Source organism: Aptenodytes forsteri, unplaced genomic scaffold (genome assembly GCF_000699145.1).
Source record: "Aptenodytes forsteri isolate BGI_AS27 unplaced genomic scaffold, ASM69914v1 Scaffold349, whole genome shotgun sequence".
Lineage (NCBI taxonomy): Eukaryota > Metazoa > Chordata > Aves > Sphenisciformes > Spheniscidae > Aptenodytes > Aptenodytes forsteri.
The window spans coordinates 1,624,224-1,646,795 of NW_008794452.1; the positions used below are offsets into that span (position 1 = coordinate 1,624,224).

Below are 22,572 nucleotides of genomic sequence, written 5' to 3' on the forward strand. Positions count from 1 at the left end.
TGGATTTAGGATGAGAACAAAGTTGATAACGCACCGATGTTTTAGTTGTTGCTAGGTAATGCTTACACGAGCCAAGGACTTCTCAGCTTCCCATGCTCTACCGACTGAGAAGGCTGGAGGTGCACAAGAAGCTGGGAGGGGGCACAGCCAAACTGGCCAAAGGGACATTCCATACCATGTGACGTCATGCTCAGTACATAAACTGGGGAAAGCTGGCCGGGGGGGGCCGCTGCTCGGGGACTGGCTGGGCATCGGTCGGCGGGTGGTGAGCAATTGTACTGTGCATCACTTGTTTTGTGTATTATTATTATTATCATATTATTATTAGCATTTTATTTCAATTATTAAACTGTTTTTATCTCAACCCACGAGTTTTTCTCACTTGTGCTCTTCCAATTCTCTCCCCCATCCCACCGGGTGGGGGGGAGTGAGCGAGCGGCTGCGTGGTGCTTAGTTGCCGACTGAAATTAAACCACGACAACAAGAAAGGCAATTAAACAGATGAACAGCAGCTGCAGGAAGCTACATGAGTTCTTTGAACCATTTCCCTATTGTTCATGGTGGGAGGAAGGTAAAAATTCTTCTGGGAACTCCCTTCAGGTAACCAAGGCATAGCCATGGCACGGAGCGAGCTCTCTGAGGAAGAGGTGTTGGAGCAAGTAGAGACACTTATTAGCAGTCATTCCTCGGGGCTTGATGTTGTTCTTCTGAGAGATGAGAATGAAGTGGAAACAAAGAAAGTAGCTGCTAACAGAAGTGCTGGTTATCAGCACAAGGCGTGCGACCGAGACCTGGTGGGTGGGTATATTCTGACTCCTGTCTTTATAAAGGGAATTTACAGAGTGCTGGTACCATTTCAGCTGAAAGGAAAATGTTTAGATAAAAGTTATTAAAGGCAGGTTCATAGGCTGCATAGAGACAGCTAAACAAACAGAGAAAAATTACGGAAGTGCTACTACTGCTGCTAATAACAGTTCCTACAAATAATGGCATGTAGGATGCCAAGTTATCTTGAGTAGTCTAGAAAGCAAGGAAAATACTAGGGAATTTATTAACACTATGTGTCTATTTTCCTCCTGATAGTGATCGAAGTCTTCCAGAAAAAACACTGCTTCCCCCTGCCCCCTCTATAGCACAGCTCACTAAGGAGATATTTGTAGGAAAGGAAAAATTTGTGGGTGATTTGTTCATGCCACGGAGCAGGCGATTAATGAATGCTTTTGAATTACCTGTGCTGACACAATTACAAATGTTAGCATTCATGAAGCTATCACCCTTTTAAAAACAAATGCCAAGTCCTCGATGCTTGTGGCCTCCCACTGCAGCGAAATGCACAAGCCAACAGCAGCCCCGGAAGGTACTTCCTCGTGGTGTCCCAGGCTGACAGCTCCCCGCTCTGCCCCAGCCTTCCTGCAGGAGGGCCAGTGGCCTGGCGGGCCATGCATAGTTCTCCTTCCTTACCCAAAGGGTAAGGGATTTGGAGCCGACCTGCTGAGTTTCTGTCCTTTTGAGCTTCCTGTCCACTATAAAAGAGGAGCCTGCCAGAGTGCCGAGGGCTTCAGGTTGCTCCTACGCTAACACAGAGTGGCATCATGAAATCAAAGGAGTTACAATGCTGTAAGCGCAGTGAGAATAAAGCCCTAAAATTGTTCTTAATGAGTTTAGATTGGCTTCTTCCTAAGCATTCTTCAGGCTTTTTATTACCAGGTCGCTCTGGGCAAGCTAATAATCACAGAAACTGTACAGAACCTTGAAATGGAATGGATTAGCTGAGCTTAACAAACAAGGTACTTCTCTGTTTCTTAAGCAAGATTTTGTGGGTAAGTTAATATAAACTAATATTCATTGATGTTCTTCGTCCAAACAATACGTGCTTGTTTTTACCTCATTCCTACCATTAGATCAGCCGTGCAAACAGCCTCTTGCTGTGGTTTAGAGCAGGCAGACCCAGCCTGAATCCTAGATGGCGAATTTCCATAGCTGACCACTTGTGCCTAACTCTTCTTAGCGCAAACCAGCTCACTGTTAAAACAGCTTTACTGAGTTAAACCAGTTATCTACAACTATACTGAGTTAAAACAACGAAATGCAGAGAAACTTTGGATTTGTTATAAACAAGCTAAGCTTTGAGAGGCTCTTACTGCTACAAACTGTTTCCTAGTTTCTGTCTAAAATGCTTTTTCCTCAAGTGATGTATTTCTACCAAGCAGTCATGCCCTTTTCACGTGGCAAGCACTGGTTCCCCCAACTCCCACCCCTTCAGTTTTGTACAAAGCGAAAATTAACATGGTTTCATTGGCAGAGCAAGAACTGTTTATCCAGGCATTTAACTGGGGAAGTCCTGCATGCTCAGATTTGCCATTTTTCGTAACACGTGCTTCACTCTGTAACCAAACTTCTGCCACCCAGAAACTCCCGATCAGAGGTCCAAGTGGTGGCCTGATTACTGATAGTAAACTGATAGTATGCAGAGCACTTAAAATGAGCTATGTCTCAGTACAGAGCTGGGACCTTTCACAGTCAGCAGCGCTATCTGTTTCTTCCAGTCATGTTAGCAGACAAGAAACATTTCTAAACTCCTGACCTAAAACTTGCTCTTCCCATGCACATACTCCTTGGTCTGTAATCTGTAGATTATCTAGTAATCTCCCGTGCTCCCACTAGCTCCAGATCATAACACTGCATTTTGACATACTTGCAGGATTGCAGGCAAAATGAAGTTTTGAAGAGCCACAGTAGCTCTTTTAAGTTAGGAACCACCCCAGTAGCAACATTAAACTACCGTTGTAAGATTATGATGAACTGGGAAGGTGAATTTGGGGATTCATCCACTTTTCGTCATGTTTCAGGGCTGATATACACATGGGTAAGTAAGAAAAAGGTAAGGTGGCTGTAGCTGTCTCCAGATACCTCGAGAGGTGATGCTTAATGACATTTCTACCCTGTGGACCGCTAAGGACTATTTCCAAGAGACCTAGTAATGTGACAAAAAATCCCCAAACCCACTGCCCATAAACTTAAATTCAGCATTCAGGGTTCCAGATCTTCACTAAATGTCCACAAAAAGGTTGAAATCTCTTAATAGAGGTGAAGGACAGTAATTAGCCACCGTAGGCTATCGCCATAAAAAACAGGAGAAGCATCAGTAATTTTTTGACAGCAGTGAGATAAAGGCCCTTCCCATTATTTAAATGTGGCCTCTTTGCAATGTTTCTGTCTTGCAGAGAAGTTGTTACTTTCAACCACTTCCTGGAAGAAGCAGCAGAAAAAGAAGTGCGGGGAAAAGCCAGACTCCAGCACTTCATTGAGAACCTGTTGCAACGCGTGGATCTGGCAGAAAGGCAGCTAGAATATTACCAAAATCAGCAGATGGTATGCAACCACACCAACATCAGTGAGCACGTGGTAAGCCAGCAAAGTCCTTCCCTTCATTGTCACCCACCACCAGAGGGAAAGTACTTGAGTTTGAATACGGGTGGGCCCAGTGGGCCCAGGCTAATTGGTACTCCAGACAGATCTGGATTTGTAAAACGTTTCTTTAGACGTGTTTTATTTATATTTTAAACTGCCATTTCACTTGAGTGAAAGGAGCTTCACATGAGTGAAAGGAGCAGAGGTTGTAAGAGCAGCAATAGCCAAAGATGGCAAAGGGAGAGCAGAGAATAATGAAATATTTGCCAGATACTTAATTTTTTTTTCCAGCTTTGGCTATTGCTGCTGTTACCTTTGCAACAAATGCTTTCCTTTATGTCACTTAGTGACTTGGCAGTTTTTTGGAGATGTCTAAAGATTTTCAGGAAAGATGTGGATCCCTACAGAGGACATGTCAGCCTGCTGGCAAATCGGCTTGCTTTCTGTAGTAACCTATCACAGGACTCTTAGAAATGGTGAATGGATTCCCACAGGCCTGTCCCCCCCCAGATTAGAAATCAAAGCTGTCTGAACATTGTTTTTTAAAATACATTTCTTTAAAAGCCCTCATTATTAATACTTAAACTCAGTATTTTCCCTACAATGCGTTACATTTATATGGTGAGTTTTATCCACATGACTTCCAAAGAACATTTCAGTTTAAATGAATACCCCATGCTTCCTATGCTAAGTAACTGCTCATCCTGGGAGGTGAGAGGAAAGGCATTTGGTCATGCACAGCACTGAACAGGTATGTAATGGTGGAAAGCAAAGGTTCCCATAGCCACTTGGAAGACAAAGAACTTTAGGCAAGGCCTGAATAAATGTAGATGTGCTGAAATCTAACGCAGGACATCTCAAACAGTGTCTGTGAGAACACTGAGGGGGACTGTAAAGATGGGCCTCGGTATTAAATCATCTCCCCTGCTCTTGATGTGTTTACCGGGATCCCTGGCTCAGCAGTGTCCCTTGGGGAAGGCACTAATTTTTGAGGCAGCTGCCCTGCTTTCTGAGTGACTTCAGCATTCCTCTAAGGTCATCCATCCAAATATTGACCAGCCTGACCTTCAGGAGGTAATTACAGAAAAGCACACCATGAGATGGCTCCAGACTCCATCCAAGACGGATGACAAGCAAAGTTAGGCTGGGCAAAAATCCATCTGCAAAGTGTGGACAATACCAGGGACAGAGGGAACATTTATGAGAACATAATCATTTTCAGATGCCAAATCTGACTTGCTTGGCTCAGTGACTTCATTAAATGATATTCAAAGGCTCAGTCCAGTAGCACTGGTGGGAGATCAGTACAAAGAACTGATTTAGTACCCAGACCGATTTAGGCTGAGCTGGCATTAAACACCTCCTTTCCTGACCTCCACTAAAAGAGGGACTAAACAAAGTGTTGCCACGCTGTGAACCAAACTGTTGTAAAAAATGAAGTCATGCGAAGTTGTGCTGGCACTGAGGCTATGTTGTTCCTAGCTGGTCTCAGGATTTGGGGTGGGAAGGGAGAGAAATGCTTGCGTTCTCACCCTCCACCCTTCAGTGCCACTGTAGGCGGAGCCAAGGGCTTGTAGCTGGAGTTTCCTAGCCGCTTGTGTGAAGGAAATGTATCACTGCAAAATTAAAGGCTCTGAGAGGAAGTTAATTTAATAGTTTATTCAGGCACTGTCCCTTATTAATTATCTTGAACACAATAATTACTTCTCATTGTATCCACACTGTTTACTCTAATGTGAAAGATCTCTGTTCAGCCCACACTTCTTTAGCAATTTACTTTGATTATAGTTATGATAAAAATAATGGGGAAAAAATCCAACCACCACCAACGCGCATGTTACGAATTTTGAAAACAGATGTAATAAGTTGGAGTAATAATCTGTAAAAGGTTTTTTTTTTCCCCCGTTTCTTTCATGAATATTCTTCTAGTTTTAACAGCAGGTGAGAATGGAAATACGATTTTGAAGACTGCACATATTTTATCCCTGTACTTTAATTACTTGATAATGTAATATTAATATTAATAACCTGTTGCAATTTTCTTTGCAGTTTACAGACATTTCATTAAATAAGAAACCCAGATGCCTGTATGTATATGTTTTTATTTGTCTCTTACTTAAAGATACTAACTTGACATGCTTACATTTCTGCTTTTGCATTTCACCTTATCCAAAAGCCTGAATCAGGTTGGGTTTGGATCAGGTTCTATATCAGAGTATGATCTATATTTATGTCATGTAATAGAGGAAAAACAGATTTCTGCTAGATCAAACCTAAAATCAGATATTCTGTAAAGAAAAAAAGAAGAATAATTTTCTGTTAAATGAATGACTCCTTCCTGCTGACTATAATAGCCTATTGCAAAGCTACAGTAGTTGAATCTCTTCAGCAAACACAGGCCAAGTTCAGCTGAAAATATCTTTAACATTCTGTAGGTAGGAGATAGACAGCTGTCATTTCCTAACTGACAGTAACACCGTCGCCTTAATAATCACGTGTAATCAAACAAGTGCCCCAACAAAGCACGGGCACTGACAACATCTCAGGTTACTCAAGCAGCTGTCCTGGGAGCAGCAGAACTAATTGTGGCTGGTTTCCCATGTCTTTGCGACTTGGTCATGAGTCCCAGCGGCTGGTTCAGAGCATCACGCATGCTGCTTGGCCAAACGATGATCAGGCAGTGCATCCTCCTCAGGGCAACCTTCCTTAGTGGGGACACGAGTTTGGGTCTTTTTCCCATTGCCATGAAACCTGTTGCGTCACCACAAGTCTGGGACTTCTGCGTCCCTTCCAGATTTGTTTGTGTTTGACCAACGGCTTCAAGGATTACTGGAAGACTGAGAGACACATGAACAGATGGATGGGCTGGAAAATAAACTAAAAATACAATGTATAGCCTACTGGGTTGGGGGGGGGCTTTTTGCTCTTTGGGTTGTTTTTGTTTTTCATATATCTTAGTCCTAGCAGGCAACTGGTCAAGTACCCTTTTGCTGATAAGCAGTGTTTGCATTAATAATTAACAGCATGGGGCTTTAGCTTTGTTTTTTCTACTTTTTATTTTCATAGCTTTTATAGGTTTTTCTTTTCCTACTGATTTGAGATTCTGGAAAAACTTGATTATCCAAAGTAGACTTTGAGTTGACTGTGTATACACTTTACAGGCTTCTAGATGTCTTAATATGATTGGAATCAAGGAAAATAGAATTAAAATATAACCAGTGAATTCAGTGACTCAGTGAGATGAGTCCTTCCATTGACAAGTCTTTGGTCTAAATATAATGCAGTTTGGTAAAACCCATTAATTGCTGACAAATAGTGGGAGTTCAAAGGCATATATGAAATTGTTTAGAGGTTTCTGTTTAACTACTGATATACTTCTCCTTTGAAAAGACATTGTCAAAACTAGAATTTAGTAGTAGCCTTTATTTGGAGTTACCAGATTAAAAATATCCCAACTTGTCCTATGAAGCAGGGAGGATAGAGGAGAGGATGCTCAGAGGGCTGGGAAAGTTTTGTTTTGCTCTGCCTGTTCTGTGGATGAATCTAGCATTTGCATTCACCACACCAGCTTTATTAAGAGCTCTGACTCAGCTCAGTACATAAAACAAGGTTTTAATGATATGTACCAGTTAAAAAAATTGGGAAGTGTTACTACCCATCCAGAAAATTCAGTGTAGTCTCAGGGGGTTTGGCGCCACTGATGGCTTATGTTATTTGGGATCAATGGCTGGACTTGCAATCCCTCTTGCTCCAAGGCCTCTGCCTTGCTTCCCAGTTCCTTTTCTCCAGTTTCTCCTGGCTGTTTTCAGGAAGTGCCCCACTGAGGGCATGGCAGAACTTTGCTGATGCTCACCAGCCATTTCTCAAAGGGACTGTGCACTTTGCCGGCACATCTGTGCCTAAATCAACTTTAAATGCCAGCTCCCATTGTGAAGAAGCCAAGAATTAGGTCTCTCGAAATCATGAGACCTGTCCTGAAAAATACCTGATGTTTGTGAAATGCAGCAAGAATAGGATTGTTCTTAAGTGTCTGTGGCAGTGGGGTGCATTTAGTCACATCATTTCAGTCTTTCTCCATAATGCGACAGTTTAGGAATATGTTTGAGTAGAAGTTCAGACTCTCAGAGTCACTTGTATCGAGGAGCTGCCGCTTTCAATGAAAAAACATTTCCCGCATCTGGAGCTGGCAGCATTGCATTTCGTGTGCAATGACCTGCATCTTCATCCGTCTTAGATACCTTCTTACCCTGACTGTGAATTAGGGACAGACGTCCGTCTTCTCTACCGTAAACTTGTTCAATTTAAATACAGTTTAGCTCTTTTAGGCAATCCCCTCTGATCATATTAACCTTGACCTTCTTCTGGTTTTAATAGCATCATTCAGTGCAGCAAAGGAGTGACTAACATCACCTGCAATAAGGCCTGCATGTGCTTTGGGAATAAATGATGTAACTTTTTCACCATAACAACATCTGAGAAAAACAAAGCACTACATCTTTTAACAACAACTAAGTAATGGACTGTAACAACAGCGCTCAAGAAGTGATCGTAAACCAGAGTAGCCAACACTTGTGCATTTACACAAGTCATTTCTAACCCCTAGCAAGTGGTCAGAGCCCAGGCCTGCACCAGGCCAGCATGGCACAGCACCTGCAAGCTCCAGCTTGGACCTGCACGGCATTTTCCCCCAAAACTTCCCCATAGTGAAGTCTGGTTGGCAAAGCTGCCAACCAGGGAAAACTGTTCTGTAGGTAAGGCTCGGTTCCTGTGCTGTCGACTGGCCCTCACTGCCTCCCGCCAACAAATACAGAGGCTTTCGTGACACCCTTCTGGTCTTTTAAAGAGCAGGAGAGGGCTTGCACTGCATGCACTTGAACAACCACAGCTTTTTCCAAAACTGGCTTTGTCAAGTGTGCAATATTGTTTAACTCCCAGGAGAAGTAATACTACAGATACATGGCTTTCAGAAATAATGAGCTATGGAAAATAGCCCTACGGGACCCCTTAAGAGATCGACTTGTACATCAGCACATCTGTTCTTCACTTCAGTCACAGTAGCTGGGCAGACATGAACTGGTGCCTTACGTTCATAGTGCTGCTGTTACACTACGTGTATCTGCTGTAAAACAGTTCAAGATTATGTTCAAAGGGACTGTAATGATCGATCTTAGCTAAACTGTGGAACTGCAGTTTCAATGTAAAATTTCAGAGCAGAGGGCATGGTTCAGCCTTTGCAGCACCAGGCACCATGCTGTCACTCCACCTGAGCTCACCGATTTCAGCAAATCCTGCTGGGTCTGAACCATCACAGAGAAAACAAAGAATTCGGCTTACTTTGGCCTTTAAGCTTTTGTACCCTTCTTCCCACCAATTTCTGTATTCCCCTTTCCTCTTCTCCTGTTTCAAATCAAAGCCTAAAAGCAAAGCTAAAGTTTCCCTAGATGGGTGGCCAGCACAAAGGCAGAGCGTGGAGTTTCCTGAGCTATTGGCCATTAGTAGCAGCCACAGTCCAGGGCAGCACTGAGATCCCACCAAGAAGTTCCTACAGTTCCTGCACCCACTTTCTACTGTTATTGGTGCTGCGTGGTCTTCCAAAGATCATGGGATGTTCATTCTTTGCAGAAGGTTGCCGTGAACATGTGCATCTTTAAAATCCCTGTAGATCACCAAGTTACGAGAATATAGACCTCGGGAAGGTCTCAGCACTCCAAAATCAGCAGAATGCTATCTGAATAAAAGTGCAGGTGAACATACGTTAAGAGTCCACCAGTAACACATGTAGGGGTTCTTATAGTGAGGGATGCTTTTGAGTATTGAGAAATGTAATTCATCTTGAAACTCGTTTTTAACTTTCAGCCTGGTCCTGTAAAACAAGGCTGTTTCTGTCTTCAAAAATATATGGGTTTGGGACATCTTTCACTTTGCAAGATTGAATAATAGTTATTAATAATCACTATTATTAATTTCAGGAGCCGAGGAAGTCAACACGTTTCGTATAACGTCCCTGATGCAAAGCCTCATTCCTTTCAAAAAGGGAGAATCTTGTTGAAAAAAGCAAAGGATGAAAAAACCAGCTTGCAACCAGTGAAATGCTTCTATGAACCTGTTGATTGCTCAAGAGAAATATGGAGAGCACAAAAGAAAGGTGAACCAGTCTGCTCTGCCAGGAAAGCAAGCGCAAAATCCAAGATGGGTAAAAAGGCCAAACCGCTATAGGAATGGCTAGCAATATATACTAACGCAGGAGCTTGGCTTCAACAGAACAAATATTGAATGAAGTTAACCATCCTACTTTTTCCTATCCATCTGGCCATGCCAAAACATATCAGATATAGAGAAATATATACAGTATGGAAAATTTATATTATTTAGTAATGCCATTCCCTCTTTGGGCGCTGTAAGAGAAGTGACATTTTATTCAGTTTACATGGAGGTTTTTCTATTTATTTAATTATTTATTTATAGAGCTTATTTTAAATGACTGCATTTATCTTGCTGGGCAGTACTGTGGCTGTATGTTTAATTATTTTAGCGGCAGCATGTGGCCTGGTAATTTATTTTCCATCTGTGCTGTTGCTGAAGTTCAGAAGAATCCATTTAATCGGCACCTAAATAGTCAATCTTTCAGCTTAGGTAGGTATAAGATCAATGATTAACTGTTACCTGCACAGACATACTTAGATGCAAAAGGTCTACTTGAGTTGCTTGAAGGCTGTTTACAGCAGTAGATTGCTACCCTGGATTTTCTGCCATACGCCCGATGGGGCACATTTCCACATTTTATTCCATATATTAAACAGCTTGATCCTGCCAGCAGCCACGTCGTCTGTTGATACAAGTTTGGGCTGCTCCGGTGTCTCAAGCACAGCTTTCAAATTCCAGAAGCTGTATGGTTTTGCTATACGTACCAGCCTCTGGTGTCATTCAACGAGGAGACCAGAAGCTGGTACTGCATCCCTGACAAGCACGGCCTGCAATGAGCCAGAGGAGAAGTTTCAGTATCACGTGCCAGCAGCAGGTTGTTACCAGCTGTGGCGCAGCAAGTGAAAGGCTAAAGCAACGTGTTACATTGCATGGCACCATGTTCAATGCCTGTGCTTGGTTTTAGGCAAGAGGCCTAAAATGGCTATGATCATAACTGAAACCCTTCACATTTTTATCTCTGAAAAATCTTTACAGGGCTGAAAGATCCCTGAATTTCAACTAAAAACCCAAGAGCAAGGAAGTTAGAGATGATTGCAGGACAGGAATGCGCATGTTTACATTGGTTTGTGCCAATTAAAAGGATCCTTATTTATCAGAGTATTTATCAAGATGATTTTTTCTGTGTACAGTTTTTTGGTAACATGAATCCTCATGCCATGTTTACAGATATGAACATCCTGTCGATGTTACTGATGAGCTTTGTTTTCTCAAGAAAAAGAAAGGATAGGTGAGACAAGTCTGTGTAATTTATTTTTCAAATGCTCATAACAGATGTAAATTGTTTTTGTGGAAGGTGATTTTTACAGTATGTGTACAAAGATTTGTGAAAAATGTTTTTCATTTTTTATAACTATGACTGTAAGCAGAACTGAGTATTAACAGGCAGTGTATCACTATGATTACTGCTGCAATAAGCACCTGAGTTGCAATATTTTTAAAGCAGAAGATGACCAATCAGTCAGCTAGGATCAGGTAACTACAGATGTCATACATTTGTCAGTGTACAGAGCTCCCAGAAAATAGCAGAGTGAAGAAAGAGAGTATTATTCCTCACTTTTATTTTAAATAGTGTATGTGGAACAATCAGATATATGTTTAAAGTTTCTCAACACTGTTTCAGTAGAAAGTCACAGTGTAAAACCAATTCAGGTATTTAGGTTGTAATGACATTTTAATGTTTATTTAACCACGTCACAAGGCCGCACTTGGCCTTATGCTAGGCACTGTGTGTGGTGAAAAGGAGTTGTTAATTGTGTTGCATGGGTTTGGGTCAGATCATATGTTATGACAACTTTCTTAGGCAAGCCACAAAATAGAAACATCCTTTAGTTTTTTCTGTTGCTTCCCACATCCTTTTACAAACCTGAAAAAAATGACCCTTTTTGAAGATAATAAAGGTGAACTTTAGAAAGATAATAAAGTAAAATATATACATCCGTTCCTTTATCCAGTTGACACTGAAAGAATATTTTTATTTTTAAATGCCTATCTACTCTGTTAGTCACCAAAGTTAAGTGCAACTACTAGTTCACAAATGAGATGTTTATTTTATTATTTATCACGCCAAAATCTTGACTGTAAGTTGTCCTTTTGGGGGAAGAAGAGAAAAAGAGAGTAGAAGAAGTTGCACGTTCTTAAACTTTTCAAATCCTAAGTTACAGTTACTTGCTGAACAAATGCCAGGTTAGTTAATTAGAAAGAAATTGGACTGTACTGTAACCCCAGATAAAAGTTTTTAGAATATAAACATTCTAATAATAAAGATCTATTTCTCAGTTACTGTGTTATTTAACTCTGACAATACAACGTTTCTTACAAAAGCCTACCCAACAGCAGATAAAAAGACACGAACAGCAGCCCTGCTTGGATTTCTGCTTATTCCTCAGATAAAACACCACGTCAATGAAGTTGGGCTGTCACCTTTCAAAGCATTACAAATTAACCTGAAAGACAGCTAACAGCATCTTGCCCACATAGCTTGCACTTCATGTCACCTGCCCCTCTCCTACTGTAACGATGCTTGAAAATTATTCCTGAGCTAACCCACATGGTCAGATAACCTGCCCAAAGCAGAGGCGGAGGGCATAGAGGGAAGGCTCAGGCAAAGGAAATTGAGGGCAGAGGGGCTCCTGGGGAATGTAGGTGATAAAGTCTACCTCACACATTGCCAGTTGCTGAGTCATCATTTCATCAGGTATCTCCCTGGTTATACTTGGAAAGAGAAATTTTCCCATGGGGGGGAACCAGGTTCCTGTCGAGATGATAACCCATGGGAGAGGTGCTGTAGAAGGCTGGACAAGGAGATGAGGTCCCTCTGACACCTGAGAGCCTGAATAATGTTAATCAGGAAAAAAGGCTGCTTCCCAATCATGTTTACACAACTTACTAGCTCATTTTTAAAGTTAATGTCTGGTCATCAGCAGAACTTGACTGCTGGATGTGTGTTACCACGTCTACACTTCATGTCCCGTTAACAGAGGTGGAACACTTGAGAAGGATCTGTACATGCACTAGGCTGAACGCAACTGGTGTTAGCTTGAGGGGACTTTGGGAGGAGATAACACTGGAATCCGAAAACGTCAATTTTAAAATATTTTTAAACCTAAAATCTGAAAGTGTTCTGAAAATTTGACCACTCATCTTTGAAAACGAATTTGAAGCACAGTTACATTTTGCCCTTCAAGACGCTTTGAAGACATGTAGGTGGGTTTTATGCTTACATCAAAGTGAATTCAGTAGGACCTGGATGCCTCGTTCCTATATACATTTTTAAAATCACACCTCATCTATAACTAAAAACAACTCAGAGCAGTATCTATACTGGCTGGGCCTTTACAGGTGACCTTTCTGCTTAAAACAAAATGTTCTGACCGACATGTAACGTTATAGGCCAGGAAAACAAGCGACTAATTGAAACCTAGACCTTTAATTAGAGCTGTACGTAGAAAAAACACAATCATTTTGAGATGCTCCTGCCAGTTGAAGAGAGAGTGTGTTCTTAAAGCACTTGATGGCATCTGACCCCTCCTCTGCCTCAGCGGTAAAAGCAGTCTCCTCCAGCCCAGAGGAGATCTGAACACATTTGTTTTGTTTCCAGGAGTGTTACTGGAAATATTCAATGGGATATTCGTATTCAAAGGGATGGCCACCAAGTAGAGCAGTTACTAGGTCAAACAAATTACCACTTCTATCATCCCTAATAATCCTTCCAATGCCACTAGCTTTTTAAATCTACTTGAGCAAAATCCTGCTCTTCTCTCTCTTTATTCTGCGTCACTAGATAGTTGCCTCTATTTGTTCTTACCTCAAACTAATGCTGATTATTTCCATACATCCTGTCTGAAGTGGTTGGAGTGGACTATTTTAGTGCTCTCTGCAGTGGGCATGTGATTTTATGACATGAAACATACAACAAGCTCTTAAAATAGATCCTGTTGTGACACGAACAAAATGTCCTTTCCCATTTTGTTGCTAATGCCACCCTCTATCTAGCCATGCTTTTTTTTTTATTCTGGTCTCTTGAATTTTCATTTGTACGTGTCTCCAAGGAGAGGGAGAAACAAGCAACGTAAGTTAAATGCAGTCATTGGCTTGACAAGCCTTTTCCCCCTCGCTGTCTCTGTCCTAGCATCGCACACTGCAGGGAGGTAAAAGTTGGCTCGAATTTTTCATAAAATGGTGGAAAAAATAGATACAACAGATTTCGGGTTCATGATAATGTTATGAAAGAGGAAGAGGCTCTCCTGAACTGAGAGAGAGAGAAAGAGGAGGAGAGATCCTCCACTTGCCTGAGAAGTCACTTTCAAAGATAAATGTGACAGATCAGAGGAATTTACCGTGTGCTGGTGTGAGATGAGGGAAAACCAGAGTTAGCGTAAGGCAGCAATGAAAGGATGTTACGTGTTACTGCCTGCTGTTTCTTAGAGGCTTTGACCTACAGCACATCAGAATATATATGGCCTGACACATTCACTCCTTAAATCCCGCTTTAGACACATGTTTTGAAGCCTAATTACTGATCTCAAAGTAATAGACTTTAGGACCAGGGCTTCCAAGAAATTCTCCAAACTCTACCCACGGTATTTGTTGAAACCATAGTTTATTGGCTTACAGTGGGTAACTGTGCTAAGGGGGGGGCTTGGCAGCTGGGGGGATTTCTGTGCGTGTTTGGTACTTGCTCTCTCCCATCTCCGCTCGGTGACCAGCAGCGGCTGGCCAGGCGCCGGCAGCTCTGCCTGGACTCTATCCCGGGCTGACTGTCAGCCGGTTCCCACAGCAATGCTTTCCTTTACATTACTTTGCTGATTCTTCTGCTGGCTTCCCAAGCTCCCTCCCTCTTCTTTCTGCCAACTCAGTACCTTCAACAGCTTCTCTCATGCAGCAAGCACCTTTCCTGCGACTCAGTTTGCCAATAACTCACTGCATCGCATCAGAGACACTTGCAAAATGCTTGCTTTGGCGGGCTAGCGGCAATTGCTGCAGTAAGATAGCAGATTATCCAGCTGTGCGCAGCACAGCTGCTTCGCTTGCCCCTCACCAGGTGGGCAGAGGAGACAAAGCATTGCGTATTACACCGCACGCACAATATTGGCATTTACCCACACCCCGGCAAAGCTCAACCTGTCTACTCCAGCCATGATTACCCCTACATGTACTTTTAAGCCAGTCTGGGGAGCAGAGGGCCAGGCAACCGTCTTGTGTTCAGATTAAATGCACACTTGGGCCGTACAGACAAAAGGCATTGTGTAAATATACAGCTGTGTGCAGCACAAGAGATCCTGACCTTACAGCACAGCACGGTTGGCTTCAACTACCTGAATGATAACTCGAAGCCTCGCACGCGGACTGGATGTGCTGGGATAAAAAAGGCCCCATCTTTTACAAGTGTGCAGAGTTGGTGCTCTGGTGTTCTCCACTGCAGCTGCCTCTCTGGACCAGACGGCTGCTCAGACTTTTGTTCCTGGCACAGCATCCCACTTGTTCTGCCGGCTTCACACTGCCCGGGTGGCAAGCCCACCTGTCATCATTCATGCTTCTCACGCCTGTTTGCAAACGCACGGTGGAACAACAAGGAAAGGTCGAAGGTGTGTGTTTCTGAGAAGACATCTGCAGCCCATCGCCCCTCAGCTGGAGAATGAGGGTCCTACGCTTCGGATGTATTTTCACAAGAATATTATATATATAGTAATTGCCCTTCGCTAAAGTACAGCTTGGGCAGGCGTCACAGACCTCCACTCCCGAAGGGATTTCTGATCTCCCACCAAGTCAGCACTGTTGGAGGTTTTTTGTAAGAGAGGGAAGGCTGAATGTTAGTCATTTGAACAACATGCATACGTGCAAACTACGGCTCAGGTGTGCACGCTAGGTCAGGAAAATGACTGAAAGAAGGTTGGTTTTGTTCTGATTTTACTATTCATTAAGATTATATATCACTATTGGATATAAACCCAAACCCGAACTTTTCAAAAGAAAACTACTATGCTAGCCCATGAATTGTATATACACCTTCCACTGAAAATCACTTTCAATGTCACAGAACATATTCATCTGAAACAATTTTTCAGAATTTTTTCCCCCTTGCAGAAAATAGTAGGCTCAGGAGATTCTTTTTTTTTAATTTTTTTCTTACAGGGAAGAAAATACAGCCAGAAAAACTGAAATGTTTTATCACGGACCAGCATCACGCCAAATCCATGAGGCTTACACTAAGAAACCAGCCCACCAGTGAGCCTTTAATTGTTTCTGTGTCAGACTGCTTGGCCTACCAACCATCCTGAGGTCCAGAGCATAGAGGTGACCTCCTAAAAATGACACGGTTTAATTATCCCACCCTCTGAAGCTTTGTGCAAGCACCTGTTTAAGAGGAGCATGTGAAAGTCACTGGTTTTGCATGCCGCCAGGGTATGCCATGGTGTTCGTGCCAAGCTACGCTGGGGCCACCCCCGGGCAGAGGCCCTTCACGTGGATTAACCTGAGGTAACAAGGGATGGATCAGGCATCACCCAAAGCCTGGCAACGGCAGCTGAAGCAATTCAGATTTATAGGAACTGAACCCATTTCTGCACCAAGAGCCACAACTCTCTGGCTCCTCGGCATGCCTGTGGCTGCCAGCATGGCTTTGCACTTCCCAAGCGTCCTTCGGCTCCCCACCAACCCTACAAAAGATTTGGAGTAAGGGGAAGCATGGGGATATGTTGAAAAACTCTATTGCACAGAGCAGCTTTGAAAACAGGGTTTAAAGGTAATGAGGGACCATCTCAAAGGGCAGTTTGTGAGCACACACAAGCTCATCCTGCCCTTCTCCAGTCCCCCAGAGGCAGAGGAGGTATTTCAGCCACACTGGGAGCCAACCAGTTTGGAGAAAGGGCAGAGGGAGCCTGGTCTGCCAGCAAACACTCTGCCAACGCACTCTTAAGGGTGTCAAACATTTTATCCATTACCAGATCATGAAATTAAAAGCATAATCACAACTGTAATGAAGGAGCCGTAACTCCTTTGTCAGTTAATTTAATTGCCACGGTGAGCGCACTGAACTGTTGATAACAAGTTATACTGCAGAGTCTTTCTCTTTCTGAAGAAGATGTTGCTACCAGATGTTTTCTGCATTTCACCTGTAGACTCCCCTCCAAGGGGGACAGCTGAGGGCAACAGGCAGAACGCAAAAACCTGGGTCCAAGTGAACCAGGAGGAACATTTGCCAGGGAACAGGCAGAAGTTTAAGTTTCCAGAAGTGTAGGTGGGGAAAATGAAAAGGAAGACGCAACTGATGCAGTTGAAACAGATTAACACGGTATGCGCTAAAGAAGGGACCAGGGCAGCAATATAGTCTCTATTCCCATCTATTCTTTTAGTGGGCTTCAGTAACTTCGTAGTTTTGTTAACCATTTGTTAACAAGGAAATGGAGGTGCCCGTCCCACTTCCATCCTGCACAGTATTCCCACCCCCTGTTTTCTAGGGTACACCATTAAAGGACTTATAAGAACCAGATTATTTTTTATTTTAGAGACAGAAGCTTCTATTCCTTTTGTTGTAAGTAGATGAAAACCTACATCATGGATCCCCATCTCCTTGGATTTCAGGATTTGGGTTACATTACGTGTGAATCTGTGTGGTGTAAAAGGTCTGTTCACCTCCCGGGCAAAAGCTAAAACACTTCCATTTTATCCATGTATGTAGTCGAGGTCTCTAAGAGGCAACACGTATGAGTCAGTTCAGATGTCAGTTTGCATGAAACAGAAGTGGTTCCCTGCAAGGAAGGAAATTTCACATTGTCATAAAAACTGGTGTGAGTCCAGAATCAACCCTGCAAATGTGAACCCTGTCTGAAAAATCGGTTTTTAGGGGAAAAAACCTTGAAAGAGACATATAAGTTGGCAGATGAATTCAGACGGAGCCTTTTTGCCACTAGGTGGTGATGGCTGATAATGAATTGGTGCAGCATGTTCTCAGTCCCTGTCCCACCGCACCTGAGCAGTTCACACTCTCCTCACGGTTCACATCCCCTTTAGGGGTTGTGTGTGTTCCACTTAAACGCGCTCTGCAGTTACCAGAGACAGCCCACTCCACCTGACCTCAGCTTGAGTTACACATTAAGAGGACTTTACCAAATACATGAAAGTGTCATTTAATTAACAAGAGATGATGAATGGAGACAAATCATGTGCTACCAGTGGTCACTTGCAACAGGATGCTAGCAATAAAAGTAGGATCAGTAGCTGAGCTAACCCCAAAATCACACAAATGGAACATGAATGATCAAAATTTCTTTTTCTGACAGAGCCAAATCTGCACAATATCCACCACAGTCCACTGGCAAAAAGCAGAATTTTCTGGAACAGTAGCTGAAGGCTGAGGCGCAGGGCAGGCTGGTAAGGCACAGGGATTTCAGCACATGAAGATGAAAGCATTGCTGCCAGAAAAGGCCAAGCACACCTCTTCCCCGCCCACGCCGTCTCAGCAGCACTGGGCAGCAACTGTCTGGCCACAAACCCCTTGGGCCGCGGTGCGCCCGCACAGCCACCCTGGTGCAGGGCTATACTCTGCACCATGCCACAGCCGGCCCTGGCACCCCTTCTCCATCCCATCCCCTTTTGTGAGCTTAGCAGCTACTGCTTCCTATTAAGTGCATGATATTCTGCTTCTTCCTAACCCTAATTAAGGGGGTTTATTCTTATTATAGAAATTAAGTCTACTTGGAACAAAACAGCAATTTTCTGTTATAAAATGATGACTTTCTGAAAGACATAAGAGGACTAATGCACTCAGCAACAGCTAATGACTACATGCCAAACAGCCCTTTGCTTTTAGTGTGCACCCGTCTGCTTCTTGATGCTCTGCCACAGCCCGTGTATTGGAGTCTACTGAAGACCATCCCAGCTGGTAAGGGTACCTCTAAAACAGGGGCTGCAGGGGACCCGTCCCCTCCGCAGGGACATGCCTTCACCCCACAGTCTGCCCCGAAGCAAAGGGCTTTGCTGCCAGGGCGGAAAGGCAGGGGTGAAGGAAGGGAGAGGGAGAGAGGATGAACCACACACGGGTGGGAACCTCCCCTGCAGTCCTGTGCCTGGCAGGCTCCTGCTCATGTCCCAGCCCAATGCTGGGGGCGTGCAAGATGACCAAAGCTATGGCAACTCTCACCTAGGTGAGGCATTAAAGATTAATTCAGTGTACCTGTTATGCCCATCATTATTACATTAACCAGTTCAACATGCATACAACCCTGACAATCAGCTGTTTCCTGCCCCGAGAAAACTTCAGGCGGCTTTACGGTTTCAAATATATGTTAAAAAGGTTAGGGTTTTCTTTCAAACAACATTAGATGTCCTAAAAATGTTTTAATCCAGCTGGCATAGCTCCTCCTTCACTCCAGAAATAACTCCCACTCTTTCCTGGAGCGTTTCAAGGACTGCCCTACCTTTCCACACCTCGGCCACCAGTGCCCAAGGAGGGGGACAGGCCTGCCTGGCTGAAGCGACCAGTCGCCCATGAGCAGCCCCAGAGAGTGACACGCTGGTACAAATGCGGTATTTGCCACTCTCAGAGCAATCCACAAGCGGAAATTTGTTTTTATGAAACATTAGTCATTTTAGATAACAACAAATCAGTACAAATCCCGTATTCACATAAATTACCATCTCTGAATAGCTGACCCACTTATGTATAATCTTGGCACAAAATCTTGACTATGAAATTTGAGGCAGATTGGTTTCACTTTGGCCAACTTGGAAAGAAATGAAAAACATGTTAATACGGGGCTCAGAGTGAGGGCTTCTTTCCACTTTAACTCAGGCTGTCTTGTTCTTCTTACAGTGATATAGGGACTAAAATCTGCAAGCATCCTGTTTAGGTTATCTGCAGTTCAGTTTCCCATGGAAGTAAATTCTGCTGACAAACACAGCTTGAACCTGTCCTTTCAGTAGTGTACTATGAGCGTGGCGAGTGCCACTCTCCTTGCTACCCTACTCCAAAACCAGGGCTCCACTGAGGGACCTTTCCACCCACACACACCACACTGTGCAGGTGTATACAGGGCAGTGCACAATTTCTAAAGACTGCATTCAGGAGAAAGGTAACCACTCCATGCTAGGATATACACAGCTTATAGCTAAAACCCCAAAGCATTTCTAACCTGAATTAATGTACCGAATCTCTGGGACCACAAGTCCTTGCTGTTTAACAAGCATTTGCGACCATTGTGTGGTTGTAAGGGCTGTCCTACATTTTCAAGGAGCCACAGCAAACCTGGCTGTTGCTAGCTTCTCCTTGTAGAATTTGAAACTGGAGCTGTAACTTTTGGCTGGACCCCACATTTAAATATGTGAGGGGTTTTTTAATGAAAGTACAGGCTAATGGAAAAATTAAGTCATATTCTAGGGATCTTACAGATTAATTGGAACAGTAGATGTACATCACAAGTTGGCCAAAAATTCAACTGAGCACCTGAACATGGTCTAAGCCAACATTAGCTTGTACTAGCAAACAAGACTCCGTCTTCTGGAGACCAAATGGAGACCAAACTCTAGTCCATCACCCAATCCTTTTCAAGATGGATACCAAGACCCATCACTGTGTCCTCCTCTCTCACCTCCAGCTTCAAAGAAACATACCCTGGAGCCACAAGCTGTCAGCAAACTTAACTTTCACCCTTGTGCTGAAGATTCAATTCAAAATCTAACGCAAACTTTTAATCAGCAACAGCACTCATGCTGTATGTAGAAAAACTTTTATTTTTAATAACACACAAAAAGAGGACTGAGAGCAAAGCCATTGATTCACTGTAACAGAACAGCACGCCTGTTTTAAAAGTGTATAATTTCTGGTTGGTAAAGATTTGAGGTGAAGGAATACAAGCAGACAACTCCCAGGTAACCAGAAGGGAGAACTGCACGCAAGAGACAGGTCTAATATTCAGAATACCTGTGGACATTAACAATGTAATCCTGTCACTAATCGTAGCTTGTTATGAACAGTGGCAATGGGATTCTTGGGAATTGGACGGACTCACATAGCTTGTTATTTTAAATAAATACCATAATCAGTATGAAATCCCAGCAACTAAAATATGAAAAACAGTATGAACTACCAGTCTTTTATGGGACAGAAAGAATTATCCATAGCTATCCAAAGGCTAGTTTGGCTTTCATACACTTGTATATAAACCATGAGTCACTTTACATCATCTTGCCTCCAACTCTTTGCAAAACATAGAGGGTTTGTCAGTGGTGTTTAAGCTAACTGCAGGTATTCTAGGTTTAGTTTGTGTGGGATGGAAAGAAATACTAGTCTTTTGCTTAAAAGGAGAGAAAATGTAGATTTATATACAAGGAGAACAGGGCGAGGAAGAGTGCATAAGCAACTGCATTATGAAATTCTTAGTATCAAATACTAGAGGGGACAACTACGGATATTTCTCTTCTTACAACAGACAGAACCAGCCCAATCCTACAAGGAGAATATGGTTGATCTCACCTGCAACCCCCCTAAGAAGGCTCTGCAGGAGCTACCCCTGCGCACAGGCAAGCCAATATCCCAAAGCTGTACACCGCGTACAGACCCATAGTATTTCAAGATGCACGCCAAGACTCCTGTCTTACGGCAGTGTCCCTACTGCTTGCCTTGAGTTTGTACCTGATGCCTTGAGGAAGAAGCGGGGAGCATCGGAAAGCGTGGTTCCTGCCACTCACCCCCTCTGACAGGTCACTGTGGTTCTCTCTTTCATTTTCCCCACTTTTAAAATTAGAATAACGATAACTCCTTTGAACACTTTCAGCCCTTTAGATGGAGGTTGCTACAATTACAACATTACTATTGTGGGATATTACATAAGCCTCACTGCTCTGTGACGGAGTGTCCAGGTGAGTAATTTGTCCATTTTACAGACAAAGTGAGATACTGACATGTTAATACAGTAAATTGGTATGAGAATGGAAAAAACAGATGATTCATTTTCAGTTTCCTCCCTTAGCAGCTACCAAATACTCATGGGAGTACAGAGGGCCCATCGTAACAGCTGCCTTAAATTTTAAGTGCGCTCACTCATTTTAAAGAAATTTATAATACTTCTCCGTTAAACACCCTGTGCGTTTTCAACTTCTAAAATTGACATCAACTCCAGTGCTTCGCAGCGACCTGCCAACAGCTGGCAGAGAGCTGGCTGCTGCCTCTGCCAAAGAGGATTAACACTGAATAATGTTGACTGGAGGTAGAAGACCTAATTCTATTTCTAGCTGCACTGGTATAAAACTGGAGTAATGCTGTCTACAAAAGATGGATGCAATAGTGTAAAAGGATTGCAGTTGGAGAGCATTGGGCTCAGAGGAATTGTTGGTGTATTTTTTTCAAGGACATACGTGTTTGGAAACTAATGGAAATGTTAAATTTGCTATCAAGATTTCCAATTGAAAAGTAACATTACTTCCAATAATCTTAGCTGCTGTGAATAAATGTAATTAGGACACATTTAAATTTGTTTAATAGTTACCCCAAAAGGTTATTTGCAATCTGTAAATATGCCCCTAAGTGTTATGGGTAACACATGACTTCATTAGCAGCAAAACAGGCAAAATATATTGCAAGCTGAAATTCCTTTTCCCCCCCTCTAACAAAAGCTCTCCTAACCCCTTATACTAGAATAGTTGCAGTAGTTGCCTCTAAGGGGTTTATTTGGATTTTGTTGGTTCTTTTTGTTTGTTTTTACGGAACAGGAGACATTTCCCAGTCTACTGTGGATCATTTCTCTTTAGGCAAATGCACAAAAGGACATTCACAATTAGTGAAGTAATTACAAATGTTACCAAGAAAAACAACACAAAAGCTCGCAGTAGCTGTAAGTGCTGCACAGAGTCCCCCTGAGCCCCCGTTTGCTCTCCATCAGCAGAGCCCTTATTCATGCGCTCTCTGAAGAAGGTGCATGAGCAGGCCAACCATCCTGCAGCTTCTCCCCGCTGAAACCCAGC

General features: G+C 43.0%; 1 protein-coding gene across 1 annotated transcript in view; it reads left to right on the top strand.

Annotated features, from left to right (window-relative positions):
- ZNF365 (zinc finger protein 365) overlaps positions 1-11,891 on the top strand; it is a 26,933-nt gene extending 15,042 nt beyond the window's left edge. Inside the window, exons 2-4 of the mRNA XM_009290514.1 lie at positions 3,225-3,405; positions 5,461-5,498; positions 9,381-11,891. Of these exons, the coding sequence (XP_009288789.1) occupies positions 3,225-3,405; positions 5,461-5,498; positions 9,381-9,627 (466 nt within the window). The 3' untranslated portion in view covers positions 9,628-11,891. The remainder of the gene's footprint in view (positions 1-3,224; positions 3,406-5,460; positions 5,499-9,380) is intronic.
- The last annotated feature ends 10,681 nt before the right edge of the window (positions 11,892-22,572 follow it).